The sequence below is a fragment of the Manacus candei genome, unplaced genomic scaffold (genome assembly GCF_025592945.1).
Source record: "Manacus candei isolate 608988 ecotype Guabito, Panama unplaced genomic scaffold, ASM2559294v1 h1tg000084l, whole genome shotgun sequence".
NCBI classification, from domain to species: domain Eukaryota; kingdom Metazoa; phylum Chordata; class Aves; order Passeriformes; family Pipridae; genus Manacus; species Manacus candei.
In genome coordinates, this window is record NW_026138132.1 from 1783494 (window position 1) to 1804497 (window position 21004).

Here is a 21004-nt window from a genome sequence, read left to right on the forward strand (position 1 = left end):
ATCCCTTCCCAAACACCCCCCAAAATGCCCACTCCTGACTTTTCCCCCACCCCGTATCCCACCTTGAACCACAGCCAGGTGGGTGGAAGCAGCAGCAGCAGCCAGGTTTATTTTACCTGTGGTCCCAGCACCCCCAGACCACAACCTGCCCCAAAGCACCCACAAGCACATCCATCCCAGGGCTCCCACCTTCAGCGGGACCCCTGGATGCGTGTCCCACTCAGACACCCCCCCTTGCCTTGTCCCATTCCCAAATCCAGGCTTCCCTGGCACTAACTCCGGATGGGCACCGTGGCCCGGAGCCGCTGCAGGATGCGGCCCCTCAGCCCCTCGTCCTCCACGTGCCACCAGCGCAGCGCGGGGTCGCACGGCTCGGGGGGCACATCCCCGCGGGTGCCCGGGGCGCTCAGCACCACGTTGAAGCAGATGCCATCAGCCCCCCCGGCCCCCCCAGCCCGGTGCTGCAGCCCCAGCAGCCCCAGGACCCCCGGCTGGGGGTCCCAGGGGGGGTCCCAGGGCAGGCAGTCCCGCAGCAGGCGCAGCACGGGCCGGCACAGCCCCGCGCGCAGCTCGGGGGGGGACGTGCCACAGGCCACCACGGGCAGGTGGGGGGTCCCGGCGGTGCCCAGCAGCACCCACAGGTCACCAGCGGTGCTGGTGAAGGGCAGCAGGAGGCGCAGGCAGAGGGGGGCACAGGGCAGCTGGCGGGGCAGGGTCGGGGGGTGCGGGGGGCTCCGGCGGTAGCGGGCGGCCAGGTCCAGCACGGGCAGGATGTCCAGGGAGCGCAGGGGCAGCGCTCGGGGGTCCCCCGACCACCACTGCGCCTGCAGGGACTCGGCGTCCGCCTCCTCGAGGGTCTTCAGGGTCCCACCTGAGGGCAGAGGGAGGGGCCTGGGATGGGGGGGGGTGTGGGGGGGACAGCGGGACAGGCAGGGGGGTGGCAGTGCCTGGTGATGGTGGGGCTGGGGGAGGCAGTGAGACCCCCTTTGTGGGGCTGAGAGTGGACACTGATAGCCCAGAATGGAGTCGGGGGGATGCCAGTACTGGTGGCTGGTGGGGGCAGGGGACAGCGATGCCCTGGCACAAAGGTGGCAGGGGACACCAGTGACCTGGTACAGGGCTGGCAGGGGACACAGGTGTCCATCATGGAGCTGGCAGGGGACAGGGGTGGCCATCATGGGGTTGGAAGGGGACACCAATGCTCTGCCACAGGGCAGGCAGGGGACAGGGACATCCATCATGGGGCTGGCAAGGGATGCCAATTCCCATCACAGGGGTGGCAGGGGACACAGGTGCCCATCGTGGTGATGGCAGTGCCCGTCACAGGGGTGGTAAGGGACAGGGACATCCATCATGAGGCTGGCAGGGGATGCCAATTCCCATCGCGGGGCTGGCAGGGGGCACGGACAGGGCTGGCAGGGGGCACACCATGCGCCCCCCCCCCACCCCGTGCCCTCGCAGCCCCCCGGGACTCACCCGCGGGGCGCGCCAGGAAGGCGAAGCGGATCCAGGCGGGGCCGCGCTCCTCCAACGCCAGCAGCGTGACGGGCTCGCACTCCAGCCCCGACTCCTCCTTCACCTCCCTCCGCAGGGCCTCCACGACCCCCTCCCCGGGCTCCATCCTGCCCGCGGGCAGGTACCACCTCCCGCGGCACTCGGGCTTCGCCTCCTGCACCAGCAGCACCGCGCCCTGCGGGCACCGAGGGGCTCGCTGGGCACCGGCGGCTTTCGGGGGGCACCGAGGGTCCCCCCGGGGGGGGCTTGGGGCTGCCTCACCTCCTCGTTGAACAGCACGGCCAGCACCACATAGCAGACGGTCCTGCCCAGGCTCACGGGCGCGGGGGGCGCGGGGGACCCCTCGAAAGTCGCCCCCACTTCCCAAGCGCCCCCGTCCAGCACCGCGTCCAGCTCCGCCGTCGGGGCGTCCCCCATGGGAAAGGCGGGAGGGGGGTGGTCCCGCGGCTGGATGGGGAGGGGGAGCACCCGCTCAGGGGGTGGCGGGGTTTTGGGGCGGGGAGGGAACCCCCCAGACGTGCAGGCGGGGGGACAAGGAGCCCCGGCGGCGCGTGGGCTGGAGGGGGCGGTGAGGGAGGGGGTCTGGCGATTGTGGGGTGCACGGCGGGGTGGGATGGGGGGTCCCGGAGGAGGGGAAGGGCCTGCTGGACTGCGGGATGGGGAGGGGGGTGTAGGTGGGGAAGGGTCTGCTGGGCTGGGGGGGCACGTAGCAAGGGAAGAGCTCGGTGGCCTTGGCGATGCAGGGCGGGGCGCAGAAGGGGAAGGGTCTGCTGGACTGGGGGGACCCCCAGGGGGCTGTAGGGGGGCAGGTAGAAGGGGAAGGGGTCGCTAGGCTTGGGGAGCCGCGGGGGGCTGCGGTAGGGAAGGGCTGGCTGGACTGGGGGAGGCATGGGGGGGCACAGGCCGGGAAGGCTGGCTGGACTGGGAGAGGGGGCACAGGGCGCTGGGAGGGAAGAGTTTGCAGGATTTGGGGAGCCGGGGGGGGCTGCGGTAGGAGAAGGGCTGGCTGGACTGCAGGATGCACGGGAAGCTGAAGGACGTGAAGGGCTGGCTGGACTGGGGGAGGCTGGGGGGAAAGGGCTGGCTGGACTGGAAGAGACTGGGGGGAAAGGGCTGGCTGGACTGGAAGATACTGGGCGGAAAAGGGTGGCTGGACTGGAAGACAGTGGGTGGAAAAGGCTGGCCTGACTGGAAGATACTGGGGGGAAAGGGCTGGCTGGACTGGGGGGTACTGGGGGGAAGGGGTCGGCTAGACTGGAGGATACTGGTGGGAGAAGGCTGGCTGTACTGGGGGATACTGGGGGGGTAAGGCCTGCTGGACTGGGGGATGCCGGGGCTGGGGTAGAAGAGGTCGCTGGGCTGGGGGGTGCCAGGGGGGCTGGAACTGGGAGGGGACTGGGGGTCCAGGATGGGCGGGACTGCAGGGCACTGAGGGGGGAGGGCTGGTCCCAGTCTGGGGGGAATGGGAATGGGGTGGGGGGCAGCGGGGGGCAGGGGGGCGAGCTGGGCTGCAGGGTGCAATGGGGGGGGGCAGGAGGGGCTGGGGGGTGTGCTAGGGCTGGGGGGGGTGGGGGGCTATAGGGGAAGGTTTGGGGGGCTGCAATAAGGGTTTGGGGGCTGCAATAGGAGAAGGGTTTGAGGGGCTGCAGGGAGCAGTGAGGGAGGATGTTCGGGGGGGCTGCAATAAGGGCTGGGGGGGCTGCAATAAGGGTTTGGGGGGGCTGCAATAAGGGTTTGGGGGGGAGCTGCAGGCTGCAATGGGGAGGATGTTTTGAGAGGGGGCTGCAAGAGAGGGAGGGCTCGGGGAGGATTTGCAATCAGGGTCGGGGGGTTGCAATAAGGGTTTGGGGGAGCTGCAGGGTGCAACGGGAGGATGTTTTGGGGAAGCTTCAGGGGAGGCTACAATAGAGGGAGGGTCCGGGAGGGTTGCAGTCAGGGTCGGGGGGGGCTGCAGGGTGCAAGGAGGAGGATGTTTTTGGGGGGGCTGCAACAAGGAATGGTTTCGGGGAGGCTGCAGGGTGCAACGCGCAGGATGTTTCGGGGTGGGCTGCAATAGGGGGAGGCTCTGAGGGGCTGCAGGCTGCAGCAGGGGAGGGTTTGCGGGGCTGCGGGTGCGGCGGGAGCGAGCCGGGGGTCGCGGGGAGGGTCCGGGGGTCGCGGGGAGGGCGCAGGGACCCCGCAGCCCCCCCCGCCCCGCGCATGCGCCGCGCACTCACCGCGCCGGGGGCTCCGCCGCGCGGGGCCCGCCCACGCCCTCGCCGCCCATTGGCCGCGCCGCCGCGGCTTCTCAATTTCTATTGGCTAATCCTGCCGTCACTCAGGCTGGGCGGGGCTGGGCTTTAAAGGGACCGCGCGAGCGCGTGGCGTCGTGCTAATTAATTGGGCGGTGCTAATTACACACTGGTCATCGCACGGTGGTCGTCGCACGGTGCACACTGCACTCCATGATACTCATTTCCCCGTGCTGATTAATTGCCCGGTGCCAATTAATTGCCCCGCACTAATTGACTGCCCCGTGCTGGTTGCCCGGTTCGGTTTCAGCCTCCCTGATCCCAGTGGGATGGAGGGGGATGAAGGGGGATGCCGAAGTGACCGTGATGGGATGGAGGGGGGGAGATGCTGGTGGTGGCACTGGGAGCATCCCTGACCTCACTGGGATTGAAGGGATATGCTGGTGGTGGCACTGGGAGCATCCCTGACCTTGTTGGGATTGAAGGGATATGCTGGTGGTGGCACTGGGAGCATCCCTGACCTTGTTGGGATTGAAGGGATATGCTGGTGGTGGCACTGGGAGCATCCCCAACCTCACTGGGATTGAAGGGATATGCTGGTGGTGCCACTGGAACATCCCTGACTCCGATGGGATGGAGGGGGGATGAATGGAGACCCCAAGGTGGGTGCTGGTGGTGCCATAGGATCACCCCTGACCCTGATGGGACAGTGGGAGACACCAGGGCAGGTGTTGGTGATGCCACTGGAGCACCCCTGACCCCAATGGGATGGAAGGGAGATGCTGGTGGTGCCACTGGAATATCCCCGACCCCAATGGGACAGATGGTGGACGAAGGGAGATGCCAGGGTGGATGCTGGTGGTGCCACTGGATCATCCCTGACTGTCATGGAACGGATGAGGGATGAAAAGAGACATCAAGACAGTGCTGGTGGTGCCCCCAGAGCATCCCTGAGCCCAGTAAGAAAGAAGGGGGATGAAGGCAGACCCCGAGGCAGTGCTGGTGGTGCCGGTGCCCCCGGCACACTGTGGACACTTTATTCCTCCTGCCCCGAGCCGTCCCGGGAGATCCTGGAGCAAAGCACCAAGCTGGAGGTGCCCGCTCCCGGCTCCCTGGGGGTCCAGGCCCACATCCAGCCCCCATCCCAGACTCATCAGAGCGTCCTTCCAGCATTCCACGGGCTCACTTGCAGCCCCGCAGGACCCCCAGCGCCTCCCGCACGGCAGCGAAGATCATCCCGTCCAGCTGCAGGGGGTGCAAAGGGGGGGTCAGCACCACTCACCACCCACCAGGACCCCCCCCTCCACACACACACCCCCCCAAGACCACCCACCCGGGCGTGGAGCTGGCGTGTGGTCCCGGTGGGATCGGGGCCGAGCAGCCGGAGGCGGGCGGAGCTCTCCGGGGACAGGAACCGCTGCTCCACGCTGATGGTGCCCGTCAGGCTCTGCACCTGCACCAGGGGGGCATCAGGGGCTCGCCCTGCCTCGGTTTCCACACGGGAGGGTGGCACAGCAGCCCCCCAGAGGGGGGTTCGGGACTGCCTACCTGGTGGGGAGCCCCCGCGGGGACCAGCACGGCGTCCCCCAGGCACTGGAGGAGGGTCCAGCCGCTCACCCCGCACTCCTCCCGCAGCCGCCTCCGCAGCGCCGCGTCCAGGTAACGCCCGGGGGGGTCCAGGGAGCGCCCGGGGGGCTCCCCCGTGGCTGCCCCCTCCTGTCCTGGCTCCTCGGATGCCTGTGGGGTGCCAGGGGTGAGCGGAGCTGGAAAGGGGGGGGCCGGAGCGGGACAAGAGATGCTCCAGTGGCCCCACGAGCCCCCATCTCGGGGTTTCCCTTCATCCCCCCTGCATCCCACCAGGATCGGGGATGATCCAATGGCACCACTCGAGGCGGGGTGGGCAGCACAGGAGGGGGTGCTCTGGTCACCCCAGGACTGACCTTGCTCAGGAAATCCCGGATCCGGGCGGCGTCCTCGGCACGGAAGATGTGCCACAGTGCCCCGGGCCGGCCGCCGGCGTCCTTGAGCCGCTCCCTCAGCGCCGCATCCATGTCATCCGTGTCGCCGGGCAGGAGCACCTCTGCGGGCAGAGGGGGGGCTCAGGGAGGGCTCAAGGGGGGTGTTGTGGTGTGGGGGGACCTCCGGTGCTCCCCCCCGTACCCCACGGTGCCGCCGCAGCGTGAACCAGGATGTTGATGGAATCGGCAGCTTCCACCGCCAGGTTTTTGGTCCCGACGTTCCGGTCCCATGGGTGCACACCTGGAAGCGGGAGCGGGGCATTGGGTGAGCATTGAGTATCTCCATGGATGGGGAGGGCCCAGGTGCCCCCCGAAGCCCCCGTACCACGCTCACCATAGGCTGCACAGACACGTGGGCGCAGCCAGCGCCGGCCCCGCTGGCCCCGCAGGTGGGTGGCCAGGTTGAGGCGGCCGCTGGCCCCGCAGTACTCGGGCAGGGGCAGGCTGGCACGCAGGTTGGTGGTCCTGTGGCACAGGGTGAGTGTTTGACACCGGGGCACCAAGGTACAGGTGAGGGCAGAGCCACCCTGCTACCCCCAGCACTGGCGTGGGGAGATCAGGGAGGGGGGACCCACCCTCTGCCAACACCTACCGGCTCAGCTCCTTGTCCCCAAAGCCACTCTCCAGCTTCAGCAAGTCCCCAGCGCCCTGTTCCTGCTCTGGGGATGCTGCGGGAGGGAGCCCAGCATCACTCACAGGGACTGAGGGGGCGGGGGGGCACAGCCCGGTTCCTCTCACACCTCGCCCCAAAATCACCCCACAGACTCACGGCCCCGGCTCCCCTCACACCTCGCCCCAAAATCACCCCGGGCACCCCCCAGACTCATGGCCCCGCTCACCCGCGCTGGCAGCGAAGCCATCCCAGAAGTCCCGGCTGCTCAGGCGGACCCGGCTCGCCGGCGCCCGCAGGTTCACCGCCTCCACCTCCTGCTCCCCCCGGGCTGGGCGGAACGACTCCGGCCCCCAGAGCCGCCCCTCCAGCCTCTTCTGCAGCCCTGAAACCAGCACGGGCTGCCGGGGGCAGCGGGGGCTCAGCAGGGCTGGGGGGATCCCGGGTGTCCCCACACCCCCCCAGGGATGGGGGGCTCACCTGGCCCTGCCGCCAGTGCTCCTGGAAGAGTTTGTAGTTGCTGGCGTGGCCGGGGTCGTGCAGCCAGAGCAGCCCGCTGGGCTCCAGGACGCAGTGGGACGCGGGGGGCTCGGGGGGGCTGGGCGGGCTCAGCTCGCCCCCCGCCTGCCTCTCCTGGATCTTCCTCTCCACCACGTGGGCGATGATGCTGTCCAGGATGCTGGTCAGGCGGTTGTCCTGGAAGGGGGGGGGGATGCAAATGGAGAGCCCCTCAGCCCACTCTGGTCCCCCCCGGCCCCGCCCAAGGCGGGGGTGGGCAGCACGGGAGGGGGTGCCCTGGTCGCCCCGGGACTCACGCTGGGCAGGGTGGGCACCACGGGGGCGAAGGCCATGCGCACCCCGTCCTGCCCCAGGCACAGCTTCACGGCGGTGGAGGCCAGCAGGTCGCACAGGGTGGTGGTCTGCACGGCCCCCCGCGCCGGGGGCTGCCCCGGCGATGGCAGCCCCCCCTCGGGGCTCTCTGCTCGGGGGGGGGGAAGAACACGGTCAGGGTTGCCCACGCCGCCCTCTGCATGTCACCCCCCTTACCCAGCACCCCGAGAAGGGGAGGGGGTGCAGCATCCCTGACCCCCCCGGGGCGGGGCCATGCCCGCGGCGGGGGGGTCGCAGCCGGCCCTACCTTCCTTGATGGGCCGGGAGGTGTCGGCTTGGCCGTGGCTGGGGGGTGGCAGGGTGGGCACCGCGGCCCCCGGCGGCTCCTGGAACACCCGTGTGGACATCAGGGGGGAGCCACATCCCCCCCTACCCCCCCTGTGCAGGGCTTGGGGTGCACCTGCACCCCATTCCCCCCCCCATCCACAGCTCCCCCCGTACCTGCCTGCCCGGGGGCTCGGCCGGGCTCTGCTCCGCAGCCCCTTCCCCGCAGGAACAGTGGGACTCGATGCCAAACTTGGCCCTGACCTCGTGCAGAAGCTTCCAGAGCCTGGTCAGGACTGGGGACAACGAGGACAGGGGTGTCAGCCCCCCTACAGCGGGCGGGGGGAAGGTCCTGGGGCTGGGGGACACACTCACCGCAGGTGGGGACGAACTGCGTGGGGACCAGGGCCGTGACGGGGTGCTCTGCCCCGGGGGTGCACTCGGGCGGCTCTGCTGGACTCTCTGCGTCAGAGAGAGGGTGTGTTCGTCCCCACCGAGCCCCCCTGCCAAGGGCTGGCACCCCCTTTTCATCCTTCCCCCCCTTCCCACGTACCGGGGCCGTAGGGCTCCCTCCTGCCGCGGTGGCAGGCGGGGCACAGCTGGAAGCCACATCTGGCGCAGCTCCAGTGGGAGTTGAAGAAGCCGCGCTGGCAGGCGTCGCAGAGCTGGGGGGCTCCTTCCCCCCGCCTCCAGGCCGTCACCCCTGGGGGGAAGCACGGCCTCAGCCTCCCCAGTGTGTGCCCAGTGTCCCCCCCGGTGTCCCCCCCATCCCAGTCCCGCCTTACCCTCGGGCCCGCCGGGGGCTCCCGGCCACGCGTCCCTGTCCCTGCGGACGGCGTCGCAGAAGGGGTCCCCCAGGACCCCCAGGAGGTACTTGGCCAGGCAGAGGCTGCTCCCCACACTCCTGCCCCCCGGCTCGGGGCCGGGTTCCTCCGGCAGCTCCCCCTCGGCCTCCCCCAGGGTGCAGAGGCCGTCGACGCTCAGCTCCCCGTTGTCCCCCAGGGCGAACCTGCAGGGAGAGGGGGGGCGGGAGAGGGACTCAGAAACGGGGTGATGAGACAGGAGGTTGAAAATTGGGGTGATGGGAGAGGGTCCTCAAAGGTGGGAGGGAATTCTCTAAAGTGGGGTGACAGGAGAGGACAGTGTGAAGAGGTGAGAGGGGATGGTGTAAAGTGGGGACGCTCTGAAATAGGGTGATGGGAGAGGGTGTTCTAAAGTGGGGTGATGAGACAGGATGCTCTCAAGTGATGGGAATGATGGGGAGAGTGCCCCAAGGCAGGGTGGCAGGAGAGGTGGCTGCAAAGAGGGGTGAAGGGAGGGGATGCTCCAAAGAGGAGACGTTAAAAAATGGGGTAACAGAAGGGGATGCTCCAAAATGGGGTGATGGGAGGGGATGCTCCATGGACCCCCCACCCCATGAGCTGCCCAGGAGCCCCGGGCTCACCTGCGGAAGTGCAGCAGCCTGCAGGTGCTCTCGGGGGGCTCCTCCTCCTCCTCCTCCTCCTCGCCCTGAGGGTCCCCCGTGGCCCGGGGGGCACAGGCACAGCAGCGGGGGATGCCCGGGGGCAGTGCAGTGCAGGGCAGGCTCTGCAGGCACCACGGCTCCTGCCGGCTCGGTGGCTCTGGGGGACACAGGGAGTGCTTGGGGACACCGTGGAGCCCCATCCACACCAGCCAGGAGGGACTGGGAGTGTCCAAGGCCAGGCTGGACTGGGCTTGGGGCACCCTGGGCTGGTGGAAGGTGTCCCCACCCATGGCAAGGGGTTGGAACAAGATGGTCTTTAAGGTCCCTTCCAACCCAAGCCACTCCAGGGTTGTGGGACTCTGTGACTGTCACGCTGCGGCGGGGGCTGGAAACTGGGCCAGAAAGTAGGGCTGGAAAGTAGGGCTGGAGCTCTGCAGACAGAGGTCAGGGCTGAGACGCCAACTCCTCCCCGGGGAGTCACTGACCCAGTGATGGTACTTCCACCCCTCGGGCATCCCACCTGAGGGTGCCACGCTGCCCCAAAGGAACATTTCCACCTCCCAGGGCATCCCACCCGAGGGTGCCACGCTGCCCCAGAGGAGTGTTTCCATCCATTCCTGCCCTGGGAATCACTGCCAGCCTCAAGCCATGCCAGGGAAAGCCCCAGCACAGTGGCCTTCCCAGCCCTCACGTGTTCCCAGCTCGTGTTGTGGGCGCCGGGAACGGGGATGGAACGTTCCCTGTGGGATTGGGTGATGCCACCACCCTCTCGCCAGCCCCACCGGGCACCCTCCTTCCTTACCTCCCTCTCCCAGCTCCATCCTCCTCTCCTCGGGGTCCCCTCGGCTCTCCGTGCCCTCCCCAGGGCACACGGTGGCCTTCGTGCCCCTCTTGGCTGCCCCGGCGCCCTCGCTGGCAGCTCGGGGTCCCTCGGCGGTGCCATGGGGGCGTTTGGCCGAGCGTTTGCCCTCCCCGGGGGGCTCGGGACCCCCGTCCCGCCGGGCAGCCTTGAGGCGAGGCAGCGACTGCTCCGAGTGCCGCGTCAGCCACGTCTTCTTCAGCTTGGTGTGGTTGCTGGGGGGGCACGGGAAACGCCCCCCGGGCATGCCCAGGGCGGGCTCGAAGGGGTTGGGCACCCTGCAGCCCACCCCCGGGCACCCATCGCAGCCCGGGGTGGGGCAGAGACAGGCTGGGGGGGGCTCCGGCTTGGCAGGAGCCGGTGGGTAGTGCCCGTCCGCGAGCAGAGGCGACGGGTTGGGCTCCCTGGTTCCCGGTGGCGACCGGGGCTGGAGGCTTTGGTACCCCAGGCGCTCATCTTTGGGCTCCGAGGGCCGTCCCGGCCCGGTTTCCATGGAAAAATCGGCGCCGTGGGGCGGCGCACCCGCCCAGGGACCCCCGCAGCCCCCCGCGCCGGGCTGCAGGAGGAAGAGGGGGTGGCTGGCGCTGGGGGGAGGCGTGCGGGCGTAGGGAGTGGGCACCGCCGAGCTGCCCCCGGCTCGCCCATCCCTCCACGGGGCTCCCGCCGGCTCCGGCCCCGCCGGCTCCCCCTCCCCGTCTCTGTCCTGCCCTGCCTGGCCCTTGCCCAGCAGCTGCGGCGCCGCGTGGTCCTTGGCGGGGGGGTGGAAACCGGGTTCTTTCTTCGGGTAAAACTCCTGCAAAGGGAGCAGAGGGGGTTTGGTGTCACCCCGGCTGTGGGTCCCTGTCGCTGCCTGTCACCCGCGTCGCTGCGGGGCGGGGGGGTGACGGGGAACATCCCGTGGCCCTGCCTCAGTTTCCCCACCGAGGCTGCCCCGGCGCTTCCCCGTCGCCGGCGGTGGGGTGATGGGGGTGCCCGTGTGTTCTCCCCCCCGCCCCGCGGCAGCGTGGGAAAGGAATGGGGAGCCGCAGCGGCACGGGGTGCGACGGGCGCACCCAGGGCTGGCAGCGCTGCCTCCCGCCGCCCCCGCCGGCTCCTGCCGCCGTGACTCAGCCCCGGGGGTGGCATCACCCGCGGGGACACCGCGGAGCGGAGCATCACCCCCCCAGGGGCGTGTCACCCCGGTCCTCGGGGGGGGGGGGGGGGCGCTGGGACCCCCCTGACGAGCTGCAGGAGAGAGGGGGGGCTGCCTTGCCCTCTTGGGGGGGCTGCCCGGCCCTGCCCTGGGTGCGGGTGCCAGCGCGGCCTTTCGCAACGCTCAGGCGAGGCTGGGGCCCGCTGCCCCCCGGGGACCCCCGACCATCCACGCTCTCCGGGGCGTCCTACCTTGTTCCCTGAGCTGGAGCAGTCGTCGAAGGGGGTCGGGGCCGCCTTGCATCTCGGCGGGACCCCCAGGTAGAGGGGCTGTCCCCAGGCGGGCGCGTAGGAGCCCAGGCGCCAGTCCACGCCGCCGAACCGCCCGTCCCCCATCGCCCCCGGCACCTCCGCCCCCGCGCCGCCGAACGGGGGGTCGGCCGGGAGTCCGGCGGGCAGCAGCGAGGACAGGAGGAAGGGGCTGTGCTTGGCCTCCACGAGGAAGGGGCAGTGGCGGAAAGCCGGGGGGTCTCCGGCCGTGTCCCCCGCGGCCGTTCGGGGCTTGCCGGCGGCGCTGGGGCGCTGAGGGTCCAGCCCCGGCACGGGCAGGGGGGTAGCGGTGGTACGCGTGGCTGTAGAGGGCCAGGGGGGCCAGCACGGCCTCGGCCCACCGCGACCCTGGGTGGTCCTTGCAGGGCTCCCCCCAGCCCGCCTTGGGCTGCCCGTTCCTGGGGGGCAGCAGCGGGGGCAGTTCGGCCCCGTCCTTGGGGCGGCACAGGGCGTCCCGCAGGCACGGCGGGGCCGGGGGGTAGGGACAGCCCAGCCGGCCCCCGGCGAGCTCCCGGACGGGTCCCAAACATCCCTCGGAGCCCCTCCAGGGACACCCTTTCTCCATCCCGTAGCTCAGCTTGCCGGGCTCCGCGTAGCCCGGGAGTCCCAGCTCGGCGGCAGCGCTTCGGGATAAGACCATCCCGCTGCTCTCCATCCCCCGGGAGTCCTGCGCTGCGTCTGGGGCTCTCCTCCACCGCGGCGGGGTCTCCCCCATCCTCGCGTCGCTGGCCATGCTGCTCCCACACTCATGTGGTGCTCAGCGCCGTCCCGGGCTGGCCGGACCCTGCGGGCAGAGAGAGGGGCATCAGCGGGGCACTGCACCGAGCCCTGCCCGGGCAGCGCCGCGGGAAAACCGAGGCACGGGGATGGTTGGGGGTGTCGCTGGGGGGGCTGCTTTCAACCCCCCGGCTCCCCCGCGCCGTGTGAGGTGGGAATCTCCCCGGCATGGCGAACGGGGGGATCCCTGGCTCCCGTGTGCCCCGCGGCATCCGTCGGGAAGCACGACCCAGGAGGGGAGGGCACATGTCTGGAGAGTGTGTATTCGCCGTCTCGTCCCGTCCGGTCCCTCCTGTGCCCATCCCGGCGTGGCTGGAGGCCGGGACGCTCCTCGCGCCCACCCGTCCCTCCGCACTCAGCCTGGCCCCGCGCCCGGCCGCTGGCACCCAGCGTGGGGAGGCCGTGCCCCGCGCAGGTATTTGCCTCTGGCCAGGGCTGGGCTGCGCTTCCCAGGAGGGCTTCCAGAGAAGGGGGAGCTCCCCGCTCCCAGGGGCCCCTCCTGGGAGAAATGCCTGGGGAGATTTTGCTGGATTAACCCTCCTCCGGGACCCGGGCCACACGCAGGCGCGGGGTGCAGAGTCAGAGCTCGCCGCGCTGGTGGTGGCATCCCTTCCCCCTGTCCCCCGGTGCCCCTCCCTGCCCGGCAGCCGGGACAGCCAAGGGGGACAGGCACGAGGTCACCCAGCTCCCAGTGCCACTTCGGGGTGGGACGGAGCCGCCCCCATGGCCGGGATGGGGACAGGAGTGGGATGGGGACAGGAACAAGGTGGGGACAGGAGCAGGGTGGGGACAGAAGTCTGTGTCCCAAGAGCCGCCTGTCCCCGTCACATCCTCTGCCAAGGGAGGGCAAAGTCCCCATTCCCACACTGCTGGGGAAGCATCCTGGAGTGCCCTGTCCGAGCTGGGGCACCCGGGGCCACAGGGACACCCTGGGGACACCCACCCTGCCCCTCCAAGGGGCAGGACCCAGCCAGGCTCTCCCATCCAGCCCCGCTCCAGGACTCTGCTCCCAGCCTTGCCCCTGGTGTCCCAAGGCTACCCCACCACAGGCCACCCCTGGGGTCCCCCCAGCTCCCCCATGGTCCCCAGGGTGACGTTGTCCCCTGTCCTTCATCCCATCAGGAGCACAAAGAGCCCGTCCCACAGCTCGGCGAGCGTCCCCTCCACCCCACAGCTACCTGGAGGGTCCATCAGGGACCCCAAGGCCGAGGACGAGCAGGTGTCTCCGCCGGTGACACCAAATCCCAGAGAGGCAAGGCCGGGAGGGTGGGAGCACCTAAACCCACAGGCTGAAGGGGTCCGGCTCCGGGATCTGGAGGAGGCAGAAAGCCGCCTGGGCAGCCCTGGGGATGTTCTTCTCCGAATGCTGGAGCTGGAGTTTTTGATCCATTGGCTTGGGGGGCTCCGTGCTCCTCCTGCCTATTGTCCTACGAGCTGGGGGTCCCGCTGGGCTGGGATTCAGGGAGAGGGGTACCCAGGGAGCAGCACGAGTGGGACCTTCCCCTCAGCTCCGGGCAGCGCTGAGCATGACAGCAGGACGAGGCAGTGGTTCCGCTCCCCGCGATCCGCAGCCTCCGCCGGCTCCGGCAGCGACTGGGCGGGCGGGAGGGAGGGATGCTGGGGCTGCTGACGCCCGGGAACCGGGAATCGGCGTGGTGCCGGCGGAGCCGCCCAGCCCCGGGGGCACCGGCGGCGGTGCCAAGGCAGGGCAGGTGTGCTCTGCCCCGTGCGGGTGAAGAAAGCGCCCTTTGTTCGGCAGTTCCGCCCCGTCACCGCTGAAAGGCTCCAGCCGCCCCGCTCCGGGCCGAACTGGAATGGGAGAAACACCGGGATGGGCCAAACTCCCCCTGTCCTGGCGCTGGGGGGGGGCTGGTGGTGGCACGCCCGGCATGGAGCATGTGGCCACCCCATGGGATGTGAGCCCCTGGGACCACCAACCCCTTTGTTCTTGCCCGAATAGCAGAGATCTGGCCTCAGGCCGTGCTGCCACCTTCATCCAGAGCCTTGTCCATCCCTGCTCCGGCTGCCTGGGATGAAGGCAGAGTTCCTCTGCCTCCCTGCAGACCCCCAGGTGGGAAGAGCAGGATGTGCTCCAAGGGGTGTGGAGGGGCTTTGTGGAGCACCAGGATGCTGTGGCAGCATCTCTGTGGTGCCATCCTGCCGAGGGATGGGAAGAGAGTACCCAGGGGGCCTGCCCTGGGTAGAGAGTACCCTTAGGCCCTGCTCTGCAGCCCACCAGGATCGCTCCCATCCCAGCCATGCCCTGCAGCCCACCAGGATCACACCTATCCCTGCAGCCCACCAGGATCACACCTATCCTTGCAGCCCACCAGGATCACGCCCATCCCATCCCTGCCCTGGCAAAAACCAGTGCCCTGTGAGTGCTCTCTGCACCATTCCCAGCACTGAGACCCCTCAGCACCGAGACACCCCGACCCCAAACCCACCAGCTCCCACAGCCCACTCCTTCCGAGCGATGCTCCGGCCCTGGAGAGGGGGGAGCAGGTCCAGGGGGCTCCCCCGGGTGGACCCCCCGTTCCTGGGCTCTGGCTGAGGTGGTGCTGATGGCAGCAGTGCCGTGCAGGTTTATATAACGTGTGTGTGTCCTGGGGACACGCACTCCTTACATAAACTGCATCCCTGCTCACGGCTCCCCTGGAATGGCCGGGCACGGCTCGGCACGGGGGGCTGGGGGCACAGAGGGTGGAGTGAGGGCAGGCCAGGGCCCACCGGAGCCTGGTAGGGTGACAAACAGCAGAGCTCAGGCAGCCTCCTGTCTCAGCAGCAGCTTCCTTGCAGTCCTGCCCCGCTGGGAGCCGGGGTTAACCCTTGCTGGACGTGGTTTGAGGGACCGGCCACCACCGGGGTCATTTGGCCGTGCCAGCGGGCGTTTGGGTGGCCCCATCCCACCACCAGCGTGGGTCAACCCACAGCAGCACCCCCGGAGTCCCGCTTGCCATGGAGGGGAGGGTTTGGGGGTGCTGCTCGCTGCACCCACTGGGTGCCAGGGAACAGGGAGGGGACCCAGACAGGGCTCGGGGCGAGGGAGAGCCCGCGCCTGCCTGCGATGAGAAGGTGCTGAAAGACAAACTCTTCCCATTCCCTCCCTGCGCTCCTCGGGAATGATGGATGCGGAAGGGCTGGGAGGGGGGAGCTGGCAGCTGGGAGGGGCTCCGGGAGGGGTCTGCAGCACCCTGGTGTGGCTGAGCGGGTCTCGGGGGGGCTGTGGGTGTTGGGAATGTCGTGAGGGAGGGACCAGGTGGGGAGAGGACTGGACACACCACCCCAAAACTGGGGAGCCCCAAGGGGCAAGGAGCAGGGAGCCAGGGGGGAGGGGGGGATGCTGGAGGGACAGCAGGGAACTTCCCACCATGCACTGGGGCAGCATCCCCAGGATCTGTCCCCTCCCCACACCTCACTGCCCTCAGCGTACCAGGGAGCCCAAGGCCCTGGTGAAGCCTCCTGGGGGCCAGTGCAGCCCCCACGGGGTAGCCACGCTGTGGGCAGCTCTGTTGGGGCTCAGCCACAGCCTCCCCATCCCAGGAGCAGGATCCCTGCCTGCCTCCCACACCCACAGCCTCTGGCTGGTCCCTGCACTCCCTGCCCGTCCCAGCACGGCCACAGAGGGTCCCCCGGGGCGATCTGGGGAGGTCCAGGCTGGGCTTGAGTTTTGCCAGCTCAGGCTTTGCTGGGAGATAACCCACCCCCCCATCCCCACCCCGGGGAGGTTCTGCCATGGTGGCTTGGCAGAGAGCTCCAAAATCCCTGGGTTTTCCCTTAAATCAGAGGGACGTCAACACCCCTGAGCCGAGCGCTGGCCGGGGGAGGCCGGAAACACCCGAATTAGAACCCTTGGCACCCCTGCCCTGCTCGGGGCTGGAGCACGGGGGAGACACTGGGAGGATGTGGGACGGAGGGACACTGTCCCCACGCTGTCCCCTCGGGACCATGAGGGGGGATGCGTGGCCGTGTGAGGCAGTGGGTTCCCGGGAAGCCCCAGCGTTGGGGAAGGGGGTGGATGGGGGTCCCAGCACCCAACAGCCCCTCTCTGCTGATGCTCCAGCAGCCCAGGATCCTGCCAGCCCTACCCCCGTGCCCACAGTGCCTGCCTAGGCCAGAGCTCCTCCGGGCCCCCCGGGGAAGGGCTCTGAACCCCCAGACCCGCAGAGACCTCTGGATGGGGAAGAACCCCAAATCCAGCTTTTTCCTCAGGCAAAATGGACCCTTCCTCCGGCTTGCCCGGAGTTCACTCCGAACACACAGAGCCCCAGCCCTTCCTCCTCCTCCTCTTCCTCCTCCTCCTTCCTCCTCCTCCTCCTCCTCCTCCCAGCCCCGGCGCTGAGCCCGGCACGCACCTACCTGCCTCCACCGCGGCGCAGGTGAGGAAGCTGAGGGCGCAGGCAGAGGAAGCAGCCCCGATCCCTCCCCCCCGTGCCCAGCGCCACCGGACGCGATGGCCGCGAGAGCTTTTGTTAATCTGCACCCGGCGCTTAAATTAAAAAAAAAAAAAAAAAAAAAAAAAAGGAAAAAAAAAAGGGAAAAAAAAAAAGGAAAAAGAAAAAAAAAAGGAAGGAAAAAATAAAACCACGTCAAACCTTCAGGAGTCTGGAGGCTGCGGCGGAGCGGAGGGCACGGGAGGACACTCACTCCCACACGAGCAGCTTTCTGGGAATTAGGGCCACAGCCCAACTGCTCTGGCAGCCCGCGCTCCCCTCCAGCCCTGGCCGCCGGTACGGCGGGACCTGGGCAGCCTCCCCGGTCCCGGTCCCGGTCCCGGTCCCGGATCAGCCTCACCGGCCCCGCACGGCCCCGCCGCCGCGGGGTCGGACGCGTCTCCCGCCCCTAATCTCCCGCTTTTCCCCGGGGAGGTGAGTAAGCATCGCTAATCCCGCTCGCTTCGCTGCCGGGCACAGACGAGCCGCTCCCCCCCACCGCGGGCCGGGGGGCTGCACCCCGGCACCCCCCGCCCTCCCCACCCCAGGTCGCCCCGCGGGTGAAGGTTGGGATGCAGCGAGGAGATGGAGCAGCTCCTCCCGGTCAGAGGGGACCCGCGGGGGTGACGCCGCAGCCACCCACCTTTGCCGGTGCCCCCCATGCCCGTGTGCCAGCGCGGGGGCGCCGGGGGGGACGCAGGACCCGGCGGCGGCGGCGGCGGATGCTGCTGGATTCTGCCTTGCCCGCATCCCTTCCTTCCCACCCCCGGGGGAGGACAGGCGGGACGAGCCGTCCCGGCAAGCCCCGCTGCGGGGGCACAGTGCCCGTCCTGTGCCACCCCCTCGCCTCCCCCCCTCACCCCCCTCACCCCCCCACGTGCCCGGGACTCCTGTTTACCCAGCGCCAGGAACCAGCTTCAAATACCTTGATGTAATTAAAAGCTCACCCCGGGGCCAAGGGCTTAGGACGGCAGCCAGGGACACGGGCAGCCCGCTGCCACCTGCGTGCGGCACAGGCAGGGCTGGCAGCTGCCCGCGCTCCTGGCAGCACGTACCTGGCAGCAGCCGGGGGCTCCTGCCCTCAGCACGGGCCCCTCGGGTGGCCCCGGCGCCGGTGACAGGCAGGTGACGAGGTGGCACCGCTCCTGGGGCGGGGAAAGGAGAGCCAGGAGTGCTGGGCAGGCTGGCAAGGCTGGAACTCGGTTTCCCTCGCTGCCCCGGGATGCTGGGCCTCAGTTTTCCCTGGTTCCCAGTGATTCTGTGCCTCAGTTTTCCCTGGTTCCTGGTGATTCCACGCCTCAGTTTCCCTCAGAGCCTGGGATGCTGTGCCTCAGTTTTCCCTGGTTCCTGGTGATTCTGTGCCTCAGTTTCCCTCAGTACCCAGTGATGCCGTGCTCCAGTTTCTCTTGGTGCCCTCGGCTGCTGTGCCTCAGTTTTCCCTGGTTCCTGTGATCCCGTGTCTCAGTTTTCCCTGATTCCTAGTGATTCTGTGCCTCAGTTTCCCCTGGTTCCTGTGATCCTGTGCCTCAGTTTTCCCTGATTCCTAGTGATCCTGTGCCTCAGTTTTCCCTGATTCCTAGTGATTCTGTGCCTCAGTTTCCCTCAGTGCCCTGGGATGCTGGACCTCAATTTCCCCTGTTTCCTAGTGATGCTGTGCCTCAGTTTCCCTCAGAGCCTGGAATGCTGTGCTTCAGTTTTCCCTGGTTCCCAGTGATGCTGTGCCTCAGTTTTCCCTGGTTCCCAGTGATTCCGTGCCTCAGTTTCCCTCAGTACCCGGTGATTCCGTGCCTCAGTTTCCCTCAGTGCCCAGTGATGCCGTGCCCCAGTTTCTCTTGGTGCCCTGGGCTGCTGTGCCTCAGTTTCCCCTCGGTGCCCAGAGAGGGGTCCCCAGCACATTCTGAGCGTGCTGCCCGGCCTCCCCCCCCGAGCTTGGGGGACTGTGGTCCCCAAACCCCCCCTGCCCTAAACCTCCGGTGTCACGGCAGGGCAGGGACACGGAGCCGGAACCTCGCTCGGTGCCAGCGCGGGCTGGCTGGGGACAGACGGGTCCCCGGGGGGACAGGCGGCCGCGGGGAGGAGAGAGGGGATGCAGCAGCCTTCCTTCAGCCGTGTCCTCCCACACTCCCGTCACCTCGAACGCCCTTTCCCCGACCCCTCCTGCCACCGCCGCGCTCCCCACCCCGCCATCCTCTTCCTCGCCATCCTCCTCCTCCTCACCCTCACCAGCGGCTCGCCGGCAGCCTGGGGGCATGTGCGCGCTTGAGGACACGATGTGGGGGTGCGAGAGGTGCCGGCTGACCCCCATAATGAGGGAGGAAGGTCTTACCTGCCCTGCAGCGGCGGGGAGAGGGAGGGTCTCAGCGCCATCCCCCCCTCCCCGAGCCCCCCTCCCCGCCCGCGGGCATCCCGCTGCCTGCAGCTCCACATCCCGCCTCCCTGCCCTCTGCGGCGGCGGCGGGAGGCAGCTGAGAGCTCCCGGGGCTGCCAGAAAAGAGGCTGCGTTTAAACAACAGACATAATTATGCTTTTGATACCGTCTGCTAAAAATACAGCGCGGTGCCGCGCGGGGAGCCATGTGTGCGCGGCCTCACATGGCTCCCGCCCCGAACAGCTGACTCAGGCAGCGGGCACTGAGAGGGGGGGGACACGGCTCAGGGGGGACCTCGGCGAGCATCGGGGGGTCCAGACCCTCCCCCAGCCTGTGGGAGGGCGCTGCTCTGCCGGGGACCCCCCAACAGCTGGTTTAAGGGCGATGAGGGCAGCCCCAGGGATGGCATCGGCATCCCACACGTCCCTCCCCAGAAGGGCAGCAGACCCCCTGGTTGGCTGCAGTGGGGTAAAACGAGCTGGGAATGGGGCAGGGAGAGGGGGGGGGGCTGCAGGGGCGTGGAGGGGTCACTCAGTGCCACCACTGTGGGTTTTGGGGGGCTCAGTGGGCTCCCAGCCCCATCAGCAGCAGGGGTGGGGTGAGGAGGATGCTGAGGGGTGGGTGCAGGGGGGCTCTGGGGGTGGCACCCCAAGCACCCAGTGGCTCCCAGGGGAGGTCTGGAGGGTAAATCCCATTAATGAGTAATGAACCCACTTAACCTGACCCAGCAGTGCCGGGGGGAGGGAGCAGGGCCAAGGTGACACCCCCGCAGTGCCCGGCCATGGCACCCCCGGGGACTGACCTTTGGCAGTGCCAAGGCACTGGATCATGAGGCTGCTGCCCTCCGGGAACGGGCAGCGCCGGTCCCGGGGTTGGCATCACGGTTCCCTGGAGCACCAGCCGTGTCCCTGTCAGCTGGGAGAGGGAGCAGCCTCGGGTCACCCAGTCCCTGCCAGCTCCCAGGGATGCGGGCAGGGAGCCATTCACCCTCGTCCTGGCACTCTCCCTTGTCCCTCTCCAGCTCTCCTGGAGCCCCTTTAGGCCCTGGAAGGGGCTCTCAGGTCTCCCTGGATCCTTCTCTTCTCCAGGTGAACCCCCCCAGCTCTTCCAGCCTGGCTCCAGAGCAGAGGGGCTTCAGCCCTTGGAGCATCTCCGTGGCCTCCTCTGGACTCACTCCAACAGCTCCACATCCCTGTGATGTTGGAGACCCCCTGAGCTGCAGGTGGGGTCTCACCAGAGCAGAGCAGAGGGGGAGAATCCCCTCCCTGAACCTGCTGGGGATGCAGCCCAGGATTATGTGACCTCCTGCAACACCCCAGCCCCACTTCACCCCTCCCCAGTGGGCACGAACGGGGTGGGACGGGGTGGGGGGTCCCCACAGCGGTGCCAGCCGGGGCTCAGCCTGGCACCCCCTCCCCGGAGGGGACTGTGGCAGCGGGCGAGCTCAGGTCAGGCGCTTAAACTGCTGTGCTGGGGCGGTGCCAGGCGGGCCGGGAGGGGATTAGGGCTCTGCTGACTGCAGCCTGGCACAGGCCCGTGCGCTGACACAGCTGGGATCAGCGCTGGCACCCGCGGGGGCCGCCTCGGCCCCGCCCGCCTCCCATCCCCTCCTCGTGTTCCAGCCCCCGGGGAACACACGGACCTGCCAGAGCAGGGCGGCCAAAACTCCCAGTCCCCTTCCCAGGAACACTCCTTGGGAGGTGGGGAAGGGGAGGGTGTCGTGCCTCAGTTTCCCCGAGCCGGGAATCACCGATCCCACCCCAGGGATGGAATGCTGGGGCTCCAACGCCGCTGCCACCCCCTCACTGCCCACCCTGGGGTCCCCCAGGCTGGGAGACACCCCCACCACCACCCCTTGACCCCCAGGTCGCCCCAGCAGCCTCCCTGGGCTGTATCCTTGGAGGAACCGCGCTCCCTAAGCGGCTTTAGGGGGATTACAGGCAGCCCCCTGGCCCTTGCTGTCCCCACCCAGCCTTCCTTCTCCGCTGCTTTAAGTAATCGTCTCCCGGGCAGTTTTACGGGGCTAATCCAGCCACCTCCACCTAAGCTGCTCCAACACCCCTGCCTGCCCCGGGACGCCCCTCGGAGCCCGCCCTGGAAGGGCTCCAGCCC

General features: G+C 68.9%; 2 protein-coding genes across 2 annotated transcripts; both read right to left on the reverse strand.

Annotated features, from left to right (window-relative positions):
• Positions 1–60: 60 nt before the first annotated feature.
• On the reverse strand, positions 61–3777 carry NUDT18 (nudix hydrolase 18). The gene is made up of 4 exons (XM_051811920.1): positions 3732–3777; positions 1777–1962; positions 1477–1690; positions 61–871 (listed from the first exon to the last, which is right to left on the reverse strand). Exons 2-4 carry the CDS (start codon positions 1930–1932, stop codon positions 273–275), a joined length of 969 nt encoding a protein of 322 aa, XP_051667880.1. The 5' UTR covers positions 1933–1962; positions 3732–3777; the 3' UTR covers positions 61–272.
• Positions 3778–4739: 962 nt separating this feature from the next.
• On the reverse strand, positions 4740–17332 carry HR (HR lysine demethylase and nuclear receptor corepressor). The gene is given in 20 exon segments (XM_051811964.1): positions 4740–4991; positions 5080–5199; positions 5295–5483; positions 5687–5826; positions 5907–6005; positions 6099–6229; positions 6357–6432; positions 6604–6775; positions 6855–7070; positions 7190–7353; positions 7513–7591; positions 7707–7825; positions 7905–7991; positions 8083–8232; positions 8315–8538; positions 8974–9151; positions 9797–10646; positions 11237–11596; positions 11598–12098; positions 17168–17332. Coding segments are annotated over 19 exon segments (3867 nt in total). The 5' UTR covers positions 12048–12098; positions 17168–17332; the 3' UTR covers positions 4740–4928.
• Between the last annotated feature and the right edge of the window lie 3672 nt (positions 17333–21004).

What these genes read in the sequence shown, in the direction of transcription:
- NUDT18 (XM_051811920.1), bottom strand. Translation starts at nt 1,932, where the DNA reads ATGGGGGACGCCCCGACGGCGGAGCTGGACGCGGTGCTGGACGGGGGC. An exon ending in CCGTGCTGTTCAACGAGGAG is followed by an intron (nt 1,691 to 1,776) that starts GTGAGGCAGCCC and finishes CGGTGCCCGCAG; the next exon opens with GGCGCGGTGCTGCTGGTGCA. An exon ending in CTTCCTGGCGCGCCCCGCGG is followed by an intron (nt 872 to 1,476) that starts GTGAGTCCCGGG and finishes CTCTGCCCTCAG; the next exon opens with GTGGGACCCTGAAGACCCTC.